Source organism: Corylus avellana, chromosome 4 (genome assembly GCF_965113065.1).
Source record: "Corylus avellana chromosome 4, dhCorAvel1.hap1.2, whole genome shotgun sequence".
Taxonomy (NCBI): Eukaryota; Viridiplantae; Streptophyta; class Magnoliopsida; order Fagales; family Betulaceae; genus Corylus; species Corylus avellana.
In genome coordinates, this window is record NC_142493.1 from 6,224,416 (window position 1) to 6,245,508 (window position 21,093).

At 36.4% G+C, this 21,093-nt stretch overlaps 1 protein-coding gene across 2 annotated transcripts; it reads right to left on the bottom strand.

Moving 5' to 3' along the window:
• Window positions 1–364: 364 nt before the first annotated feature.
• Window positions 365–18,414, bottom strand: LOC132177483 (MADS-box transcription factor 23-like). 2 transcript variants are annotated; one of them, XM_059589828.2, is made up of 7 exons: window positions 18,227–18,414; window positions 15,604–15,682; window positions 13,907–13,968; window positions 940–1,039; window positions 787–828; window positions 614–697; window positions 365–499 (listed from the first exon to the last, which is right to left on the bottom strand). In XM_059589828.2, the coding sequence occupies exons 1-7, from the start codon at window positions 18,406–18,408 to the stop codon at window positions 365–367; spliced, it is 684 nt and encodes a 227-aa protein (XP_059445811.2). In that variant the 5' UTR covers window positions 18,409–18,414. The 2 variants fall into 2 exon arrangements, with proteins under 2 accessions (XP_059445811.2, XP_088371583.1); XM_088515457.1 differs by having other exon boundaries at window positions 656–697; window positions 18,227–18,408.
• Window positions 18,415–21,093: the final 2,679 nt, after the last annotated feature.

The window sequence follows — 21,093 nt, forward strand, 5'->3', positions numbered from 1 at the left end:
TGTGGGCAATCTAAAGATTTTCTTGTTAGAGATACTGATTAAATTCCATTAAACAAATATAGATACCACTAATACTAACGATATTCATCTGGGTGCATGATCTAGTACAAAATAGCTAGTACATTTACACAGAAAGGATCATCATCTTAGAGAAATTCTTAAGCTTTCTTCATACATAGCACATTTCATACCAAATCCAATGGCTGAAATATGAGATAATGATGGATAGCCATTCACAGTTGTCCACCAGCTTCATTGTTACAGTTGAAATCTGTTGATAAAGGTTGATGAGAGATATTAATTAATAGCATGAATATTCAAGACTCAATAAAATTGTCAGGAGTTTGATTAATGTTTTGCATGCCTATGCTTCATTGTTTTGAGGCCGAGGCAGGCTTATCTCAAGATGGATGGCTCCATGAATGTCATAACCATTGCTGAGAGTGTGCTTAGGATGTGAGCTTTTGTTTGCTTCATTTACTTCTCTTTCTCCGTTAACCTGAGAGCCAAAGCTATTGTCAAGGCTTAGCCACAGGGAAACTTGTATGCTTCCCCTAGTTGCAAGATGATTACCCCATGAACTTATATATACACAAATTTCTTTCAAATATACCTTCGTTTGCCACAGTGCCTTTTCTTTGTGAAAGAGGTCTACCTTCTTATTCAGTTCAAGATTTTCTTGATGGACAAGGTTTCCCTGCAATGAAATACATAAAAGTCAAGTTATAAACATCGAATTAACCCAAATGAAAATCTGGAGAAATTGAGCCAACCCTCTAATTAGACCTTTCGGTTTAATTCTTTTATTTCTTCAGTGAAAATTTGTTCCTGCAAGAGAGAAAAAAAGAAAAAGAAAATGTAAAGGTTCATCCATGTGCTGCACATAGGTGGGATCTCAAATATCGATCATTGCATGGAATTCTAATTTGGAGTGCAGACCTTTCTCATACGGATACCCTTCAAACTCATTTCCAGTGTGTTTTCCAAATTTTGTAGATCTTTGACACTCAAACCAAAAAGTTCTTGGCCCATTAGTTGTCTGCATATCTCACACCAGATTTGTGATAAGTTAGAAGGTTTAATTTGATATGTTTCCTTGAAATTCTATTGGATAGATAATATTGGAATACTATATTTTGCATCATTATGCATCTTCTATCTTGCACTACATTAATGTACGTTATAGTGTGACAATAATTATTTTGATAGTAATGGAACTAACAATGCTTGAGAGTAAACATGATAGTTAAATACATTGAACACATCTTCTAGAAATGTATTTAATTAGTATTATTCATGTATGTAATTAATGAAGTTTATGTATGAGTGTTAGGGAGAAATGCATGTACCAATTAATTGTGTAAATGCTAGATGTATCTACTTAATTCAGCCTATAAATACCCATGTAAACTACTCACTTGTAGTAAGCCAAGAAATAGATTGAGTTGTACGTGTTAGGTTTTATATTAAAAAATTCAGTGTCAAAACTAGTTTTATTGTAAGTGTAGGTTGAGTTGTCAAGTTGGTTCTTAAGTTGGAGCCCAAAACTTGTTGAAAACTAAAGATTGGAAGCTACAGGGCTACAACCTGGTTGAAAGGAGCTAGTGAAAATGTAGTTTCAGTGCATCTCAAGAATTGAACTCTCAAGAGGCTCAGTCGCAAGGGTGGTTGAACAAGGTTCGAATGAGTTAGGTTGAATAGCTAAGCTTTATGAGATACCTTCGAGAGCCTTGGTCGCAAGGGTGATCACATATGATGTTCGAAGGTAGGTGTTTTATAAGAGTCACAAAGATGCCTAATCGCAACAGTGGTCAAAGAACGTTCAAATGTTGTCGAGGAGAAAACTTTGAAACACTAGCACATGTTCAAACGTTGATGCCTCATACGGTGTTTTTTCAAAAACTAACTTGCACCTAACATCTTTATTTTTCCAAGTCTATATAAGCTTATGTATCCTCGATTTTCATAATACCTGAGGCTATTATTTTGTGCTCTTGGAGAGAACACAAATCAAACCTTCAACTACCAGAATTTCGAGTTACAGACGAAGCTTGCTAAAAGATTTGCCAGTGTTCTAGAACAACTATGGTAGGAAACAAACAGATCGTTTGCTGGGTACAAATCATGTTTACTTTAAAGGTTTCATAGTATACTAATTGTAATTTTAATATTCTATAATGGATAAATGCTCTGGGATTTGGCTGCCCACGAAGTGATTTTATTTTTGAAGATTTAATTAAAAGGTTTTCACTTTATTACTAAAATAGTTGTCTTTCATATCCTTACTATTTTGATTTTTAGAATTTTGGTGACCGTGTGTGTGGTTGTAATATTTTTATTGGTTGTGTTAGGTTGTATTTGACCTTATTCAATGATCTAAACATGTGTTTGTATTTTTTCATTATTCCCTAAGTGTCGGAGTGAAGATTGAATATTTGATAGAGTTCTTTGCCTTCCATATTGGATGGGGTGTCATGACGTGCTGGCAATAAGTTACTACCCTATTCTCGTCCTAATGGAGCTGAATTCCCGTCATGACTCGGTTGGTTCCTACAGAACTTTGAGAGCCATTTTTGACCTATAGCAAACATTAGATTTTGAAGAAGCTCATTAGATACAAATTTGTAAATCCGAAAACGCTCTTTTCAGAGCTGTTGAGTTTGCATTATTTGGACCTCGGGTAAAAAAGTTATGGCTAAAATACCTTATATGGTTTTTGTTGATTTCTTGTTAGGAGTTGCATCAGGACGAGACATATAACAGGGAGTTACTATTTTCTTGTCAGGAGTTGCGTCAAGACGGGACATGTAATGGAAAGTTACTGTTTCCTCTTCAAGAGTTGCGTCAGGACGGACATGTAACATGATTGAAACTGAAGCTACTGTTTCCTCGTCGAAAATCTTATCATGACGGGCTCATGACGGGTATTTAGATATATTTTTTACTCTTTGCGTCTTAATGATGATTAACTCTTGTTATGATGAGGATGGTTTAAAATATCAGATTTTGGCATTCCCGTTAGAAAGAAAGATAATCCCTTAAGACGGAAAGAAGTAAAATTCAGATTTATCAATACATGTCATATTTTCAGAACTCTTTGAACCTTTCCATTTCCATTTATGCTCTTCTGAGTTTGGAGGTTCCCGATGAAGAAAGGGTTGCTACTATCACTCATGAAAGTGATACTCTTCACCGTTGTTTGTACTAAGTAAGGGTGCCTAAAAGGATTTATGCCTTCTCGCTTACTTGGAGTTTTTTTGTTCTGATTACAAACCACACCATACACATCACTCAACCACAAAGAAGTCTACCGAAGGGTCGGTAAGGAGATACACTCCGTGAACATAGTCAGGATGGAGACAAGCTGGGAAGCTTGTGGTTCTTACTAAGTCTAGAGGTCCTCAAAGTTGTGAGTATCGTCTAGTCTGTAACTCTAAATTTTTATATAATGATTTCCCGGATTTGGTTGCCTCGGAGTGGGTTTTCCCTTTGATTGGTTCAAAGAGTTTTTCACTTTGTCAACAAATCTTGTGTTGTGGTTGTAGGGATGTTCTTTATTGTTGTGTTGGTTTAATATTAAGAATAACTATTTATTTTCCTTATATAAACTACTTATGTGTTTGATTTGGATATATAAATTGCTTATATGTTTGATTTGGGGGTAGAGCATAATCCTTGTGTTTTATCAGGTTGTTATTGTTGGAAAACACTTATTCACTCCCTTAGTATTATTTGGGGTCATTGGGCGAATTTTAATTGGTATTAGATCGTTGGTTCACTTGTTTGGACTAATTTCATGAGTATAATCATTGACCCTGTTGTCATGGCTTAATCATAATCTATGAATGAACCCCCCCCCCCCCCACCCCCCCCCCCCACCCTTATTTTAATAGAAATAACTATGCTTAGTGGAACGTATGAATGTGAGCGTTCCTTAAGTCCTTAGATGAATGAGTTTGGATTTCTATTGGAAAGGGTTGGGCTAAACCCACTACCAATATAGACTTGTAGTCTCAAGAAGAACTTAATGTTGGTATAAGTTGGAACAGTAAGAGATTACATGCCATCTTTATGGTTGTTTTGTAAGATGAATTTAAAAGACTATCTTTGTATAAAACGACTAAAGATGCATGAGATTTTAGAGGTAACAAATGAGGGTACCAAGATTTTGAAAAAATCCAAACTTCACATGTTGACCTCTAAGTTTGAAGATATTAGGATAAAGGAGGATGAAATGTTTGATGAGTTCTATGCTCATCTGAATGGCATTGTGAACTCTAGTTTCAACCTAGGGGAAAGATTCCTAAAATTAGAATTGCAAGGAAACTCAAGAGGTCTTTACTTTGAAGATCTAAAGCTGAAGTCTTTTCAATTGAGGAAAGTAAAGCTAGACTTGGACACCATTAAAGTAGAGGAATTTGTAAGATTACTTCAGAACATGTGTGAGCTTCCAATATTTTTATTGGTTGCATGTGATTGTTGAATAATACCTATTCACCCTCCCTCTAGGTGTTGTTTGGGGTTGTTGGGTGAATTTCAAGTTGTTCTTGAGTGCTTCCAAAATATCTGAATATTCTACTATTTATCTTTTATCTAAGAACATGTGTGTGCCTTCAAATTGCAACAAAGTGGTATCAGAGCACCAGGTTTGTGAAATAAATGCTATGAATGGGATGGTTCCATTCCAATTGTCTTGCCTTACCAAAGGCAACTTTGACAATTGGGAAATTCAAATGAAGGCTTTGCTCGGATCAAATTAAAAATGCTTTAGAGATAGTTGAGAAAGGATATATGGAGCCTAAAAGTGAAGCCACTTTGAATACAACTTGAAATGAAGCATTGGTGAAGGCTAGAAAGAAGGACTAACAAGCCCTCACACTCATTCATCAATTACTAGATGATGTTATGTTCGAGAAAGTGGCAAATGCAACCACCTCAGAACAAGCATGTGAGATTCTCCAAATTAATTAGTCATTGATAAAGTGAAAAAGATCCACCTTCAAACACTAAGAGGAGAGTTTGAAGCATTTCACATGAAAGAGTCCGAATCAATTTCTGACTATTTCATAAGAGACTTCGCGATTATGAATCAAATGATGAGAAATGGTGAAGATGTTTCAGATGTCCATATCATTGAGAAGATTCTTCACTCTTTAGAGGCAAAATCTAAACATGTTGTTGTAACCATTGAAGAGTCAAAGAACTTAGAGACCATGGCTATTGATGAACTCATGCTAAATAGAAGTAAAAGTGGAGCTATAGAGAAACTTTTGCAAAAAGGCTCTCTTTAAGTGACAAGAAAGATGTTCAAGATCAAAAGTCCAAGAAATCAAAGAGAGGTCATGGTTGTGGAGTATGAAAAACATGATTCCCTAAGAAACATAGAATGGGTGGATGCCAAGTGTATCACACTTATGTGTTTTTGGAAGTCTTGTGTATGTTCATATTTCCAATCAAGAGAGATCCAAGTTAGATGATAAAAGTTAAAAATATATCTAAAATCTATATGTAGTGCATGAATGCGTTATGGATGAGGAATTTGTTGAGGCATTTGTATCTTGCATAGAAGAAAGCTACAAAAATTTTCCTTAACAACAAATCAGTACTTGGAGTAATTGGCAAAGAACAAAGTGCTTCATGATTGTAGAAAGCACATGCATACAAGGTACCATTTTCTTAAAGGATGCATTGCAAAACCCTAAAGTCATAAGATCAAATTACTGATATTTTTATCCACTTAAGAGTGATATTTTCCATAAATTGAAAGTATTGTTTGAATTAATATAATTAAAGTTTAAGGGGGGAGATTGAAGAATAAACATGATTTTTAGATACGTGAACCCTTTTTTTTCTAAAAATCCATTTAGTATTATTCATGTATGTAATTAATGAACGTCATGTATGGGTGTTAGGGAGAGATGCATGTATCTATTAATTGTGTAAGTATTACATGTATGTACCCTAACCCATAAATATTCATGTAATCTACTCACTTGTAATTTGCCATGGAATAAAATAAGTAGTTCTTGAGTGTTTCTAAAATATTTTAGTGTCTAGTGTTTATCTTCTCTCTAAGCTCTTATGTGTGCCTTCAAATTCTAACAACAAATAGACCTTATGAAAGCCAAATGATATGTGGATTTATTATGACTGTAGTGTTACAAGCCACTAATTTTAGTCTTGTAAGCTAGAAAAAAGTACTTTTTAATGGTTCAACTTTTGTATGTAATCGAAACTAGTATACTTTAGTTATAGTAATGGCTGTAGACTTTTATGCAGGAAAAAACATTTACAGACTCATTAAAGGGTGCCCATAAATATAGGTAGTTCACTAATATCTATGTTTTTGTCCATATATGTTAAATGTATGTCTATCACTAAGCTTGATTTTACTTTTGTACTCCTATTAAAGACATTGTTGACAGGGGGTTGTTCTTAGAAAGGATGAGCTATGACTCAAGTTGCATGCAATTAGAAAAAGTCCAAAGCAAATGCGGGGTTGAGGGTCTTCTCCATCGTTCTTCAATAGAAAAAACCTTTTCCACATACGAAAAAACTCGCTCTCTCTTTGAAAGAGCTCCCTTTGAAGAAAGTTTTCCCTTGAACTTTTCTTCCTCCTCCCAGTCAGCCTGAAACCTTTTCTCCTTCTTCTTCTTTGTTTCACTCCCTTCTTAACCCTCTTATACTCTACCCTTCTCCCCTATGGATATTGATAGTCTTATTGCCCAGACAGAGGCTCTCTCTTGGGCTGATCCTTCATCTCAGATTGAGTCCCTAACATTTGAAACAGTCATGGATGAATGCCTACCTTTGGTAGGACATGTCATTTCTCATAAAACTCAAAACAACTAGGCTATCTTTGCAACCCTTTCAAAAGCTTGGGAATTTGTTGTCCCCTTCTCGTTTGCAGTTTTAGGACCAAACAAATTTTTGTTCAAACTTTCCAAGTCGGAACACCTAGCAAGAATTCAAAAACAAGTCACTTGGAATGCCAATGGCTTCCTCATCATTCTCCAGCAATGGCATCCCCAAGCTACTTTAGGTGAACTACCTCTCTATAAAGCTCCCTTTTGGATTCAAGTTCATGGTCTTCCATTGATCAATATGACCACCAAAATTGCCATATCTATTGGGAAAGGCCTGAGAAATCTTATCAAGGTAGATGATTTTAGTGGTGAAAAGAAAACGTTCAGAAGCTTTCTAAGGCTTCTTGTGGATATTGAAGTGGGCAACCCTCTGAAGCCTGGTTTCACCTTTTGTAGAGATAGAGGTGAGTCTCTCTGGATTTTCCTAAAGTATGAGAGATTGGATATATATTGCTCTTCATGTGGAAGGATTGGTCATAAACTCTTTCACTGCATTGCTCCCCCCGAAGATAGATTCCCTGAGAAGTATGCTGTTTCTCTCCAAGTTAACATCTTTTCTAACCTACTCCCCACCTCCCACTCTTTCAAAAACTTGTCCTACCATTACCATCTCCCAAACACATCCTTCACCTCCTCAAAATAGGTCAAATGAGTTAACTCAGTCGAGTGAAGCTAGCCTAACTCCTGTTCCCAATGCTCAAACTCACCTAGCCCCTACACGTCCCATGCAACAGGAAATATCTCAAACCTTTGTCACATCACTCCCCACCTCTCCTTCATTAAATGCCATCACTCTTATCCCATCCACCGCCACTGCACTAGACAACCCAGCCATTCCACCAACTCGACATCAATCTCATATCCATCCCATATCCCAACCTCCAAAACTGATATCATCACATTCCCATTGCTCGTTAGTTTCGAACCAGGATCTACTTGGGCCCTCCACTCAAGCCCAACCTTCTTTATCCATTATACTCCCATTTAGCCCAAACACGCCTCTCCCTCTACCCTCCACATTAGCATTCACTTTCACACCAACGGTTTTAACTAACCCTTCAAAACTCCTCGCAAAAAAAACTTCAAACAATTCCAAAAAAGCCAGCCCTTCAAAAATCACTCGTTCTTCCCTCTTCCCACCTCACCTACACAAACCAGTGAAGCCTTCCCCTCTAGGTTACAACCCTCTCTAGTTAAGAAGAAAAGAGCTAGGTTGACAGGGGATCTTCTCCCATGCAAGAAAGGTTCAAGTAGCTCTCCTCTGATAGCCCCCCCTCCTGATGAGTTGGAAACTCCCACTCCTATGGATTTCATTCCAAACACTTTTCTGCAACTCCTAGCAAAGTCTTTCTTCAAAGCTTTTAGAAAAAAAGAAAAAGGTTGTACCTTCTATCTCTCTTATTGCTTCTGTTGTGCCAGTTAATATTTTATCCACTAACTTAGGGGACCATGTGGTGTCCCCCAGCAGCGAGTGAAGATTTTATCTTGGAGCTGCAGAGGGATTTCTTGTCTTGTTGCAGTTCGTGGTCTCTGGGTATTGATCAGAGCCAATAGCCCGGATGTTCTCTTTCTCTTTGAAACAAAAACATCTCCTTCTCAAGTCTCCTCTATTCTGAATCGTCTTGGTTTCTACTTGATGACTCACATTGCTCTAATTGGCTCTAGTGGTGGTCTTGTTCTTGCCTGGAGGTTAGGCGTGGAACTAGAAAGCCTTCTCACAAATAAAAATAACATCTCTGCTTGGTCTTATTCTGAGCCTCCCAATTGCCCCTGGATCCTATCTTGTATATATGGTCCCCTAGAAAAGAAAAGCAAACTAGCCTTTTGGGACTCTCTCACTGATGCTAGTGAGGTTTTTGTTAGTCCATGGCTCTATATTGGTGATTTCAACTATGTACTGGATCAATCTGAAAAACTTGGAGGTAGACCTATTGCTAGCTCCTCCCACTGTCCCTTCAGAAACTTTATAGATCAGCATGGTTTGGTGGACCTTGGCTTTGTAGGTAACCCCTTCACTTGGTGTAATAATAGACAAGGTTTTGCTACTATTAATGAAAGGCTTTATAGAGGTTTAGCCTCCCTAGATTGGGTTCATCTTCACCTTGATTTCTCTCTTATCCACCTTCCTGCCTCCTTCTCAGATCATAACCCCATCTTTCTAAACACTAATACTACTTCCTCCTTTCTGCCTATAACATTCAAATTTGAAGAATTCTGGACTGTGGATCCCTCTTATGGTCTAGTCATTGCAGCCGCTTGAAAGCATTTGGTTTATGGCCCTCCAGCTCTTTGCATGGTGAAGAAACTGGCTTAAACCAAAGCAGCTCGTAAAAGGTGGAACAACCTCATTTTGGTAACATTCAAGCAAAGATCAAGTCTTCTCTGTCTAAGATTGATCAGGTCCAGCTTTCCCCTCCCAACTCCCAAGCTAGCTTGCAAGAATCTCTGTTGAAAAAAGAGCTTGATGGCTTATTGATTAAAGAAGAATCTCTTTGGTGGTCGAAATCCAGAGAAACTTGGCTACAGTGTAAGGATCTCAACACCAGATTTTTCCACTCCTCTACTCTGATTAGAAGAAGATCAAATGCAGTAAATTTTCTGAAGACAAATGAAGGGGATTAGATTTCTAATAGAGCTGAAATTGGAGGGAATTTTATGTCTCATTTCTCCAATTTGTTCTCCTCCTCGGCTCCTCCTATTAAAGAAGATGTGCTTAGTCTTTTTGATCATGTTGTCTCTACAGAGGACAACTTTTTCTTATGAGCCTTACCCCTTGTAGAAGAGGTGGTTCAAGCCCTCTCTAGTTTAGGATCTACTAAAGCTCCTGTTCTGGATGGGTTCACAAATCTTTTTTATAAGAAATACTGGTCCATTTTCAAACTGATGTTCTTCTTTGCATTAGGAATTTTTTCCAGAATCATCATCTGCTGCAGGAGCAAAATCACACTCATATTGCTTTGGTTCCCAAACAGAATGATTCTTATTTAGCGCACCATTTTCGGCCTATCAGCTTGTGTAACATTGTCTACAAAATTATTACAAAAATTCTAGCCAATAGATTGAAGACTTTGCACCCCGAGATCATCTTCCCCTGCAATCTGATTTTGTTCCCTCAAGAAATATCCAAGACAACACCATTCTGTCCTATGAGCTTCTGCATTCTTTCAAAAGCAAAAAAGGGAAAGGGGGTTTCATGTTTCTTTATATGGACATGGAGAAAGTTTTTGACAAAATGGAATGGGATTTCATCTTATCTATTATGAAGAAGTTGGGCTTCCATCCATCTTGGATTAACTGGATCAGATTAGGCATTTCCTCTTCTTCTTTCTCCATTCTTATCAATGGAAGCCCCTTTGGTCTGTTTTCTCCCAAGAGAGGCCTTCACCAAGGTGATCCCTTCTCTCCTTTCCTTTTCATCTTAGGCACAGAAGTCCTATCTAGATTGCTTTTTAGAGAAGAAGCTCTAGGAAACATCAAAGGGCTGAAAATCTCCAGGAATACGCCTGCCATCGACCACCTCCTTTTTGTTGATGATCTCTTGATCTTTGGCAAAGCCAACCCCAAAGAAGCCAATAGTATCCGCTCATGCCTTGAGAAATATTGCCTCTGGTCTGGTCAATCCACTACTAATGAAAAATCTTCTATAAGATTCTCTAAAAATACCAACCTCACCATTGCTGCAATGATTCTTGATATTTTGCCCTACTCCACTAACTCTTCAAAGTCAATTTATCTTGGTCTCCCCATCCTCTTTGGAAATTCCATAAAAGCAGCTTTACTCAATATCCTTGATATAGTTAATTCTAAGATGAATGGCTGGCGTGCTAAGTCCCTCTCACAAGCTGGTAGGTTGATGCTTATCAATTCTGTGGCTGCAGCCATCCCTTCCTACGCCATGAGCACTTTCCTGCTCCCAAAAAGTCTTTGCAGCCAGATAGACAAGGTTTTCAAAAAATTTTGGTGGGACTTTCCCTCCTCAAAAACCAGAAATCTCTCTCTCAAGTCTTGGAACTCTATCTGCACCCCTAAAGTTCTTGGTGGCTTAGGCATTAGGAGAATGAAAGATGTTAATCTTGCTATCATATCAAAGCTTGGTTGGAAGCTCCTCACGAGTTCAGACTCTCTTTTGGTGTCCCAGCTCTCAAGTAAGTATCTCCAATCTGAATCTTTCCTCCCCCCCTCTTCCCTTTCTTCCTCTTCTTGGCTTTGGAAAAGCATCTTAAAGTCTAAGCCAATCATCTCACAAGGTGCTTGCCATAGGATTCATAGTTTTTCCTCCCTTTCTGTTTGGAACTCCTCCTAGATTCCTACTGTGCCTCTTTTCACCCCCATTCCTCTCTTTCTGAGTAAGTCCTCTTATCCAGACTTGATGGTCTCGGATCTTATTACCTCTAATGGCTCATGGAATCTCTCTCGTTTGGTCTCTTTCCCCTATGTCAAAGAAATTCTAAAGATTCGTATCAGCCCTAACCTTTCCAGATCTTTTCTTTGGACCCCTCTTCAAATGGCATTTTTTCTCTCAACATATAGGTTGATTAGCGGCCCTAGAACCTATACTATCATTTCTCCTCTTGAGTCTAGCTCTTGGAAGTCTTTATGGAAGCTTAAGCTTAATGCTAGGCTGATTTTGTTTCTCTGGAAAATTGCCTGGGACATTCTCCCCTCAAAAGTCAGGCTGAAAGCTATCTTCCATACCCCTCCCTCAGAATCTCTTTGCCCTCTTTGTAGCTCAGAAGATGACTCTCTTTCCCATCTCTTCTTTCGTTGCATTTTTGATAGAGTAGCATGGAGATCCTCTTTTTGGCCTTTGATTCCTTAGCTTAGTCCTCTCTTAGTCTCCCAGACTGGATCAAAGGCATCATCCACCCTCATTCCTCTATTGACATTCCTAAAGCTGATTCTCACTTGTTTCAAATTTATGCTTTGGTTTTATGTGATCTTCTCTGGTTTTCTAGAAATAAAGCAGTGCGTGAAGGCATTATTCCAGATATCATTTCTCTTGCTAGCTCCATCAAAAGAACCTCTTTGGATCATGCAGCAGCTTGGAAGTCTCCTTCTCCTCTTACAAAAGAATTCTGGTCTCTCTATCTGCACCCCTAAAGTTCTTGGTGGCTTAGGCATTAGGAGAATGAAAGATGTTAATCTTGCTATCATATCAAAGCTTGGTTGGAAGCTCCTCACGAGTTCAGACTCTCTTTTGGTGTCCCAGCTCTCAAGTAAGTATCTCCAATCTGAATCTTTCCTCCCCCCCTCTTCCCTTTCTTCCTCTTCTTGGCTTTGGAAAAGCATCTTAAAGTCTAAGCCAATCATCTCACAAGGTGCTTGCCATAGGATTCATAGTTTTTCCTCCCTTTCTGTTTGGAACTCCTCCTAGATTCCTACTGTGCCTTTTTTCACCCCCATTCCTCTCTTTCTGAGTAAGTCCTCTTATCCAGACTTGATGGTCTCGGATCTTATTACCTCTAATGGCTCATGGAATCTCTCTCGTTTGGTCTCTTTCCCCTATGTCAAAGAAATTCTAAAGATTCGTATCAGCCCTAACCTTTCCAGATCTTTTCTTTGGACCCCTCTTCAAATGGCATTTTTTCTCTCAACATATAGGTTGATTAGCGGCCCTAGAACCTATACTATCATTTCTCCTCTTGAGTCTAGCTCTTGGAAGTCTTTATGGAAGCTTAAGCTTAATGCTAGGCTGATTTTGTTTCTCTGGAAAATTGCCTGGGACATTCTCCCCTCAAAAGTCAGGCTGAAAGCTATCTTCCATACCCCTCCCTCAGAATCTCTTTGCCCTCTTTGTAGCTCAGAAGATGACTCTCTTTCCCATCTCTTCTTTCGTTGCATTTTTGATAGAGTAGCATGGAGATCCTCTTTTTGGCCTTTGATTCCTTAGCTTAGTCCTCTCTTAGTCTCCCAGACTGGATCAAAGGCATCATCCACCCTCATTCCTCTATTGACATTCCTAAAGCTGATTCTCACTTGTTTCAAATTTATGCTTTGGTTTTATGTGATCTTCTCTGGTTTTCTAGAAATAAAGCAGTGCGTGAAGGCATTATTCCAGATATCATTTCTCTTGCTAGCTCCATCAAAAGAACCTCTTTGGATCATGCAGCAGCTTGGAAGTCTCCTTCTCCTCTTACAAAAGAATTCTGGTCTCCTCCCCCAACAAGTTCCCACAAGATCAATTTTGACACTACTATAAGGGAGCAATTTTCAGTGCAGGCTGTTGTTTGCAGAAATTCAAAGGGTCCCATTGTTAAGGCTATTTCCCAAATAAATCCTCCATGTGATCCCATCTTTGGTGAAGCTCTTGCAGCTCAGCTTGGTGTCTCTTTAGCAGCCTCTTTCAAACTCACAAAGTTCTCTCTTGAAGGCGACTCCTCGTTGATTATAGCTGCTCTGCAAAATCCTTCCATCACCTTAGACTGGCATATAGAATCAATGATTGCCAACTCTTTGTTTCTCCTTATAGCCTCCCCCCTTTGAGAGGCAAAGAAAATTCACAGAAGTGCTAACTTCTGCACCCACCATATGGCTTATTGGGCTGCGGCAAGAGTGTTCTTGGGATGCATTCCCACTTCCCGCCCGCCCCCCCCCCCCCCCCCCCCCCCCTTATGTAGTGGAAAGGATCCACCCCCCTCTCTTGCTTTGTCCTATTGTAAGGCCTTTGGCTCCTTGGTTTGTTAATGAATGTCTTGTTACAAAAAAAAAAAAAAAAAAAAATGCTGGGTTGAGATTCTAAAGGACAAGAGATGATAGTCTACTTATTTTCAGATATGGTCCTAGATAGAAAATAATGTACTAGAAGGTTTAGTTTAATTGGTCTTGTGTAGTTGATGCCATGACTCATTAGGCTTTGTAGCAATTGAATTGGATGAGCTATAGTTATCACGGATGGATGTCAAATTGATAAACCTAATTACTTGACTAATTAGTGCAACATGGTAGCATCTGGCCATAAGTAAGGAATCCTTGAAATTTAGATTTGAGGCCTTTATGTATATATTATATAAGATTCATTATCGAGTATCAAATGATTCTACCTGTTGAATTCTTGCACGTACTGTAGTTGTTGCCTCAAGCTTCCTGCCTCCCTTTGCCACAACTAGCAATTATGAAAAAAAAAAAAAAAAAAAAAACAGAAAAGAAAAAAGAAAGTTAGAACGATGCACCATAATATAAGATAGGCGTGACTGACATGAATAGGTTCAATTAGATAGCTCATCAAGCTTGCAAAATAAAAAATATTCTAAATTCAATTTGGATGGATGTGTTTGCTGGACTACTGTACAATAATGAATATAGTGACATACAAATAAAACTTAAGTTAAATTTAGATGTTTTATTTTTTTATTATGCTTTCATAGTTGATTACCATGCTTATCGTCTATAAGGCAGTACAAATCTGATGTACTTTTATTCAAAATATTTTGAATAACATTTTATGTGAGTAGAGGTCATATTTTCCTTTCCTACACTAAAATGCTCCATAAGCTGCTCTTGCTTTGAGAATCATAATGCAATGTCAGCGGACATTTTATTTACTTGATTTCAAATTAGGACAATTTTAAACTTTAACCAATCTGAATTGGATCGTTCATACGTACGGTTATTAAATGGCTTTCCTATTTTTCTCTTAGATATCGTTAGGATGGTTTTTGGATGATATTTTAAGTGTTTAAAATTCTATTTTCTCCCCTCTTGGGACCTTGTGACTAATTCCGTTACTAATAGCATCACTTAGGCACTAAGTAGGGTGTTCTTAATACTAATTTAGAGCGCGGTATTATGATAAGTCATTTGTGGGGAATGTTGTTTGGGAATTGATTTGCACTCGAATAATATAGACAAATGAATAATTGAAAAAGACCTTAAAAATCTTAAAACTATTGTTTAGTTAAGAAATAATGTAATCATTTATTTTAATAAATTTCATACTTATTCTTAGATTAGAAAACTGATGTAGATCAGGAGCCTCATCCGGACTCTCATTTGTAAATCGTCCGGACGGCCCTCAATCCGAGACCCTCATCTGAAGTCCTCGCCCCAAGACTGTCCGAACGGAGCTTAGAGCTGTCCGAACGAGCTCCGTAGAATTGCATGTTTTCATGTTTTGTTCGTGGCCGTCTGGACGGCCATAAGTCCCGTCTAGACGGGCACCGTATGATTTCAATTCGACTTTATTTTGTAGTATGATTAGGGTTAAGGTTTGGGTGCTTATAAATACATGCTTATAGCCTTAAGAAATGTAATTGTTGTTTATGAATCAGTTTTAATGAATAAGAATACTCAGAGTTGAGTTTCTTTGTATTTTTTCCTTAAACCTAGATAGACTCTAGTGTGTTGAGAAGAATTCTTAGATCTTTAATAGACTTAAGATCTAGAATTATCTATCTGTTTTTCTTGTTACTGTTTTCTTTGCATCCCACCAAGTCAAGCTGCATGAAAAACTGCTAAGAGTAATACAAATTTTATTATATAAAGAGTTACAAATTAACACAGCTTATACCATGTTTTTCCCATTTGTGGTTTGGTGCAAAAAATGTGAACGATAGTATATATATACACACATTACATTTCATACTATAACAAATGATTATATTATTGTTTTATGGTAGTAAATTTTGTGGTTCATTACTATCATTTTTAGAATAAACATATTGAACATCAATTAGTAAAACTGTCCATATTGAGGCAGAAATATTTAGGGAGATAGTTGGGCTGGTTCTTGAATGTTTACCTTGACTTCTGAAGCAGGATTCAGCAGCTGATGATGATCCTCTTTTACCTGCTTGTACCGTTCGATAACAGATTTCATGCTGATAAAACATATAGGCATGACATCATCATTAACTTATTAGATGAAATTCTCATTGCTGAGTAATATAACAGTAATTTAAAGAAAACATTAGCAACCCAAAGCTTACAAATGTAAAATAGGAAGAGGAAATTAATTGTAATCAAGCATCAAAATAACTTTTATTTTAAATTAATTTTGAAAGGATAAAGTACCATTATGGTTTTTGAACACCTATTACCTAAACCATTATGCCACCCTGTTAATGTAATGATTAACTAATTAAATTTATCTCTTTCTATAAGCTTAAGTTTTTGGGATAACTGATAATTGAATATGGTATCAGAGCCAAAGGTTTTGAGATCGAACGTTGACTCCATCAAATCATCCCCCATTTAAATTAAATATTCCATGTATTGTGCCATACCTATTAAAAGAGAATTTGAACCAACATGTGTGGGGGAGTGTTAAAGTAATGATTAAGTAATTAAATTTATCTATTTTTATCAGTTTAAGCTTTTAAGAAAGATGGTTATTTAGCAAGAGCTTCCTTGTCTCATTGGCATAACAAGCTTGTTAATCCCCACCAATGCCTTGTACATTCATCAATTTGTGACATCCAACAGCCTACTCATGTTTGCCCTTTCTGTCAAATGTGCAAAAGTCATAAGTTACGTTTTCCATTGAGTTCCTCTCGTTCAAAGTTACCTTTGGAGCTTCTGTATGCTGATGTATTGGGTGTTAAATTAATGATTAAATGATTAAATTTACCTATTTCAAACAGCTTAGGCTTTTGGGATAACTGGTAGTTTAACATGGTATCAAAGCCAAAGGTCTTGGGATCAAACGTTGACTCTGTCAATTCACCCCTCATTTAAATTAAATATTCCACGTGTTGGGCCTCACCTATTAAAAGGGAGTTTGATCCCACACGTAAGGGGAAGTGTTAAACTAATGATTAAGTAATTAAATTTACCTCTTCCTAACAGCTTAAGCTTTTGGGATAACTAGTAGTTTAACATGGTATTAGATCCAAAGGTTCTATGATCGAATCTTGACTCCGTTAATTAACACCCCATTTAAATTAAATATTCCATGTGTTGAGCATCACCTATTAAAAGAAAGTTTGAGCCCACAGATAAAGGGGAGTGTTAAACTAATGATTAAGTGATTGAATTTATCTCTTTCTAACAACTTAAGCTTTTAGGATAACTGGAAGTTTAACATGATATCAGAGCTTAGTTTCTTCAATAAATAGCAATATGTTTTATTTATCTTTTGTTGATGATTTCAATAGATTTTTATTTTGTTCGCAAAAAGTATATAGCATTAGAAGATCTTGATGTTCAATTTTTATTAAGGACCAACTTGCCTACATTCTCACAAAGCCATTGGTTTCATCCAAATTTTCCTCTCTTTCTTCAAACCTCAACATCTGTGACCTACCGTTGGGTTTGAGGCGGCGTATTGGAACAAAGACTTTAGATACGAAGGAAACATCTCAACAACCTCTTGAAGATAAACTTAAGACAAATGAGAAGTAGCAATAGAGAGATGTACCCAAGATGTGATGATCGTTTGTAAATAATATGTATCTTGTATATGATAATGGTTTATCTTGATAAAGTTGTAAGTACTATATAAAATAATAATAATAATAATAATAACACTGCTCCTGAGTTGATCAAGGGAGTCAAAAATTCAGTCAAAGAGTATGTGTTCTATCACATTGAATGAGAACTTCTAACCATGCATGTAGGTGCATGCTATTTGTCTCCTAAGTTGATATTCTATGCCTCATCTCTATTTTTATGAAAAGATTAATACCATTCTTCTTCAAGATTATGTTTTGAGTTTGATCCAAAGTTAACTCCTTAAGGGTGTTTGGGATTCTCCCATTAATTGTTTTCTAGTTGGGTCTTAGAATTGTTTTTTTTTAATGTAATTTTTTAGTTTTGCTTGTCCATGTTTGTCTCCTTATGCTAGGCGTTTGTGTAGACCCCCTTTGGCTTTTGCACATTCAGTTGCCTAGATTGAATGGGAAATCACTAAGAGCTTCAATTCATATTCGATACTCAATAATTTTTTATTTCTCTAAGAGTACTTAAACTACCTTTTTGTATAAATGCCGGCATGTTAAATGGCTAATATATCAATTTTGATACATATCTATAAATAAACTTTTAAGCGATGATACACATAGTGTGTTATAAATTATTCTATTTTTATTCTAAATTGTGTTTATCCGTCTCTAGTAGAAGATTGAGCTGGCTTCAGAAATGCCTTACGTTTTCCAATACAAAGACTACGGGACAAATAGTACCGTTGGCTTTCTAAATAGTATCTTGTTGATCAGTTTACCGCAGGATCCATTTCCTTTTCCACAAAAAAAAAAAAAGAGTCAGGATAGTACATGTAGGATCATTCCATATGAAGTCAACAATATTTTATAAATGTACCCTACATATATCCCATTTTCAATAAATTTCACCAACAGATCATTCTAAAAGCTGCGGGAAAATCATGTAAAAAATGCATTCTCTTGTATGAGAGAGAGAGAGAATACCTAGAGCTGGCAAAATCATAGAGCCTGCCGGTGCTGGAAAAGACAACAAGTCCAACTTCTGCTTCGCAAAGGATGGAGAGCTCCCGGGCTTTCTTGAACAACCCATTTCTTCTCTTGGAGAAAGTCACTTGCCTGCTCGTCGAGTTGTCAATCCTTTTTATCACAATCTTTCCTCTCCCCATTTTCTCTTTCTTCTACCTAGATCCACAAATCAACACATTTTCTCATAAAATTATAGTAAAACTGTGGAACAACTTACTTTTCTCTTCACTTATTTGGTTAAACAAACATGTCAAAAGAGAAAAAGAGGATGATAGAACAAGAATAGCAATGTAAAAAGCAACAAAATGGTGCAACTAAAAGCAGAAGAACATTAAAGTAGGAAATGGGATCAATCAGCACAAGATAAGGTGTAGAAAATGGGAATTAATGCATGGGGATATATTGAGTATAGATAGAGCTTACTTGTTTGAGGAATGGTAGAGGGGGAAACTAGGGTGGGAACCAGAAGAAAGTACTCTTTCTGTTTTGAGTGATTTTTTTCTGGGAAGTCTTTATGATTTGGATGGATATAGAAAGCTCAAAGTGTGTTTCTATTTTTAACTCAAGCATCTTATTTCAGGTAGCGTGGCGCGGTCTTGTGCACTTTAAAAAAAAAAAAGAAGAAAAGAAAAAACATAGTGGTCCTGTGCATCTTCCCAGCTCCCAAGCCCACTAGGTGGTCTCATGACGAAACCCACTCGCTCGAGTAAGAATGAAGATCTACTGGCTTTTTTAAGCCGTTAATTAATGTTCCTTCTTTATTTTATTTTGCTTTCATACCTAGTCAATAATTATTCGAGTTAATGAAAGTATGGCCAGAATTTTAAGCAAAAAGTTGGATAAGTACTGGCGATAATTTTTTTTTCTTTGACATGTCTATACAAGGGAAGGGAGAAGAGGATTCGAACTAATGACTTCCGCTTCATGAGGCGTGGTTCACCAGCCGATAAGTGGTGATAATTTAATATGGTATCAGAGTTCGAGGTTTTGAGCTTAAACCTTGATTCTATCAATAAATTTATATATTCATATAACTTAAGCATTTAGATCAATAACTAGTAATTTAATACTTATGAGATGAGAAAAATGCAAGTGTCCAACGATTAATTTAGATAAAATTTGACACGTGATGTTATAAATACTAAATTTTTTATTATAAGTTTCTTTGTAAATTAATGTGTTAGTTCATGTAGTACTATTATGCTAGTTATAAAAATGTGTATTAGAGGACACTTATTTTGTCGATGGTTTGAACATAAATTGTTGTGATAGTGCACGTGATACTATTTTTTATAAAATATACATTATTATGTAAATTTATAAAGAAATTGTAATATTTGAATTTTTTTTTTTCAAAAAACTAAGGACAAATTGTGTAATATGTACATATAGGGTTGTGTATTCGTAAAGCGGGTGTAAACATGCCTGATATCTAGGGAGAATTATGGTGTGTCTAGTTCAACTTGCTCTACTTAAATTAATTTGTTCTTAATTCAGCTTGGGTTTGTTTAATTAAACGAGATAAATTTGAGTTCAATTATTAATTTATGGTCGATTTGATTTGCGCGCTCTTAACCTAAACCCTAGTATATATAGGTTAGGTTTTATTTAGGTACGTGTGTAGGGTTTATATATCTAAAGAAGTATTTTTTACTTAACCCAAAAAAAAAAAAAAGTGTTTAAATTTATAAAAAGAGGGACCACCTAAAAAATAAAGCAAGAAAAAATTATTTAAATAATTAGATTGTTACGACTTGTATTAATTTATATGTTATAGCTGCTAATATTCATGAACGATTCGTTTGGTGATATGAATCGAGACACATCTCAAATTTAAAATTTACTAAGCCAATGATATTTTTTTAATTATTTTATAATCTTATTTTTCTCTTGGGAACATCACAATCATCACGTCAAGGATGTACACACTAATTTCCTATTTAGCAATGTTCTATTTTTCTCTAAGCTAATGTAGTAGTTTACTACATATGTCAATCTGAAAAAGATATGCTTTTGTTAATTTGAAGTACACAAAAGTATATGAAGTACACATAAGTACACATACAACTTTCAGATAATTAGGCAAGCTGCAGCCTGCTGAAAAAAATGGCTAGATCTCCATTAGGTTACAGAGAAAAGCTTCATACATATGAAGAATCAAAGATTGAGCATCCCTCTTTCCCCTAATTTAATGGTGCCCAGTAAGTTTATCTTTTAGATCAATCCAGAAAGTCGTCCAATTTAGCTTAAGTGCTGTAAAAAAAACTAGAGAACATCTCATGAAAAACTTGGAATTAAGACGTTTTTTTACAGCAAGTAAGCTAAACCGGGAAAAAAAGAGGACATTTGTCATTGTTGTTGAATAATTAGTGAAGCAGATATAAATATATGATGGACAATTATGCTAAAATTTAGTGTAAACATATATATATATATTTTTTTTCGTTCCTGGGGGCATCTAGTGTACGTGTCAATGTTATTTCTCAAAGCAAAATAAATGTTTTTTGAAAGCCATGATCGGGCTATTGTCATGGCCAAAAACTTTAATGGCTATTCTATTATACTATTTGTAGGATTGAAACAACATAGAAGCCTGAAGGATTCCGGGGTCGATGGTCCCCCGCCCACCAGAGCTAAGGATTTTTGCGATGATTTAGGATATGTTAAAAAATTCTTGATTAATCTGCTTTTGAATAGTGTGGCCATATGTCTATTTTAATTCAAGTTGGCTGGTTTTAACTTCTAAGACCTTGGAAGAAAATTTCAAAAGGATTCAATAGGTGATAGGTCCTTGCTTTAGAGAGAGAGAGAGAGAGAGAGAGAGA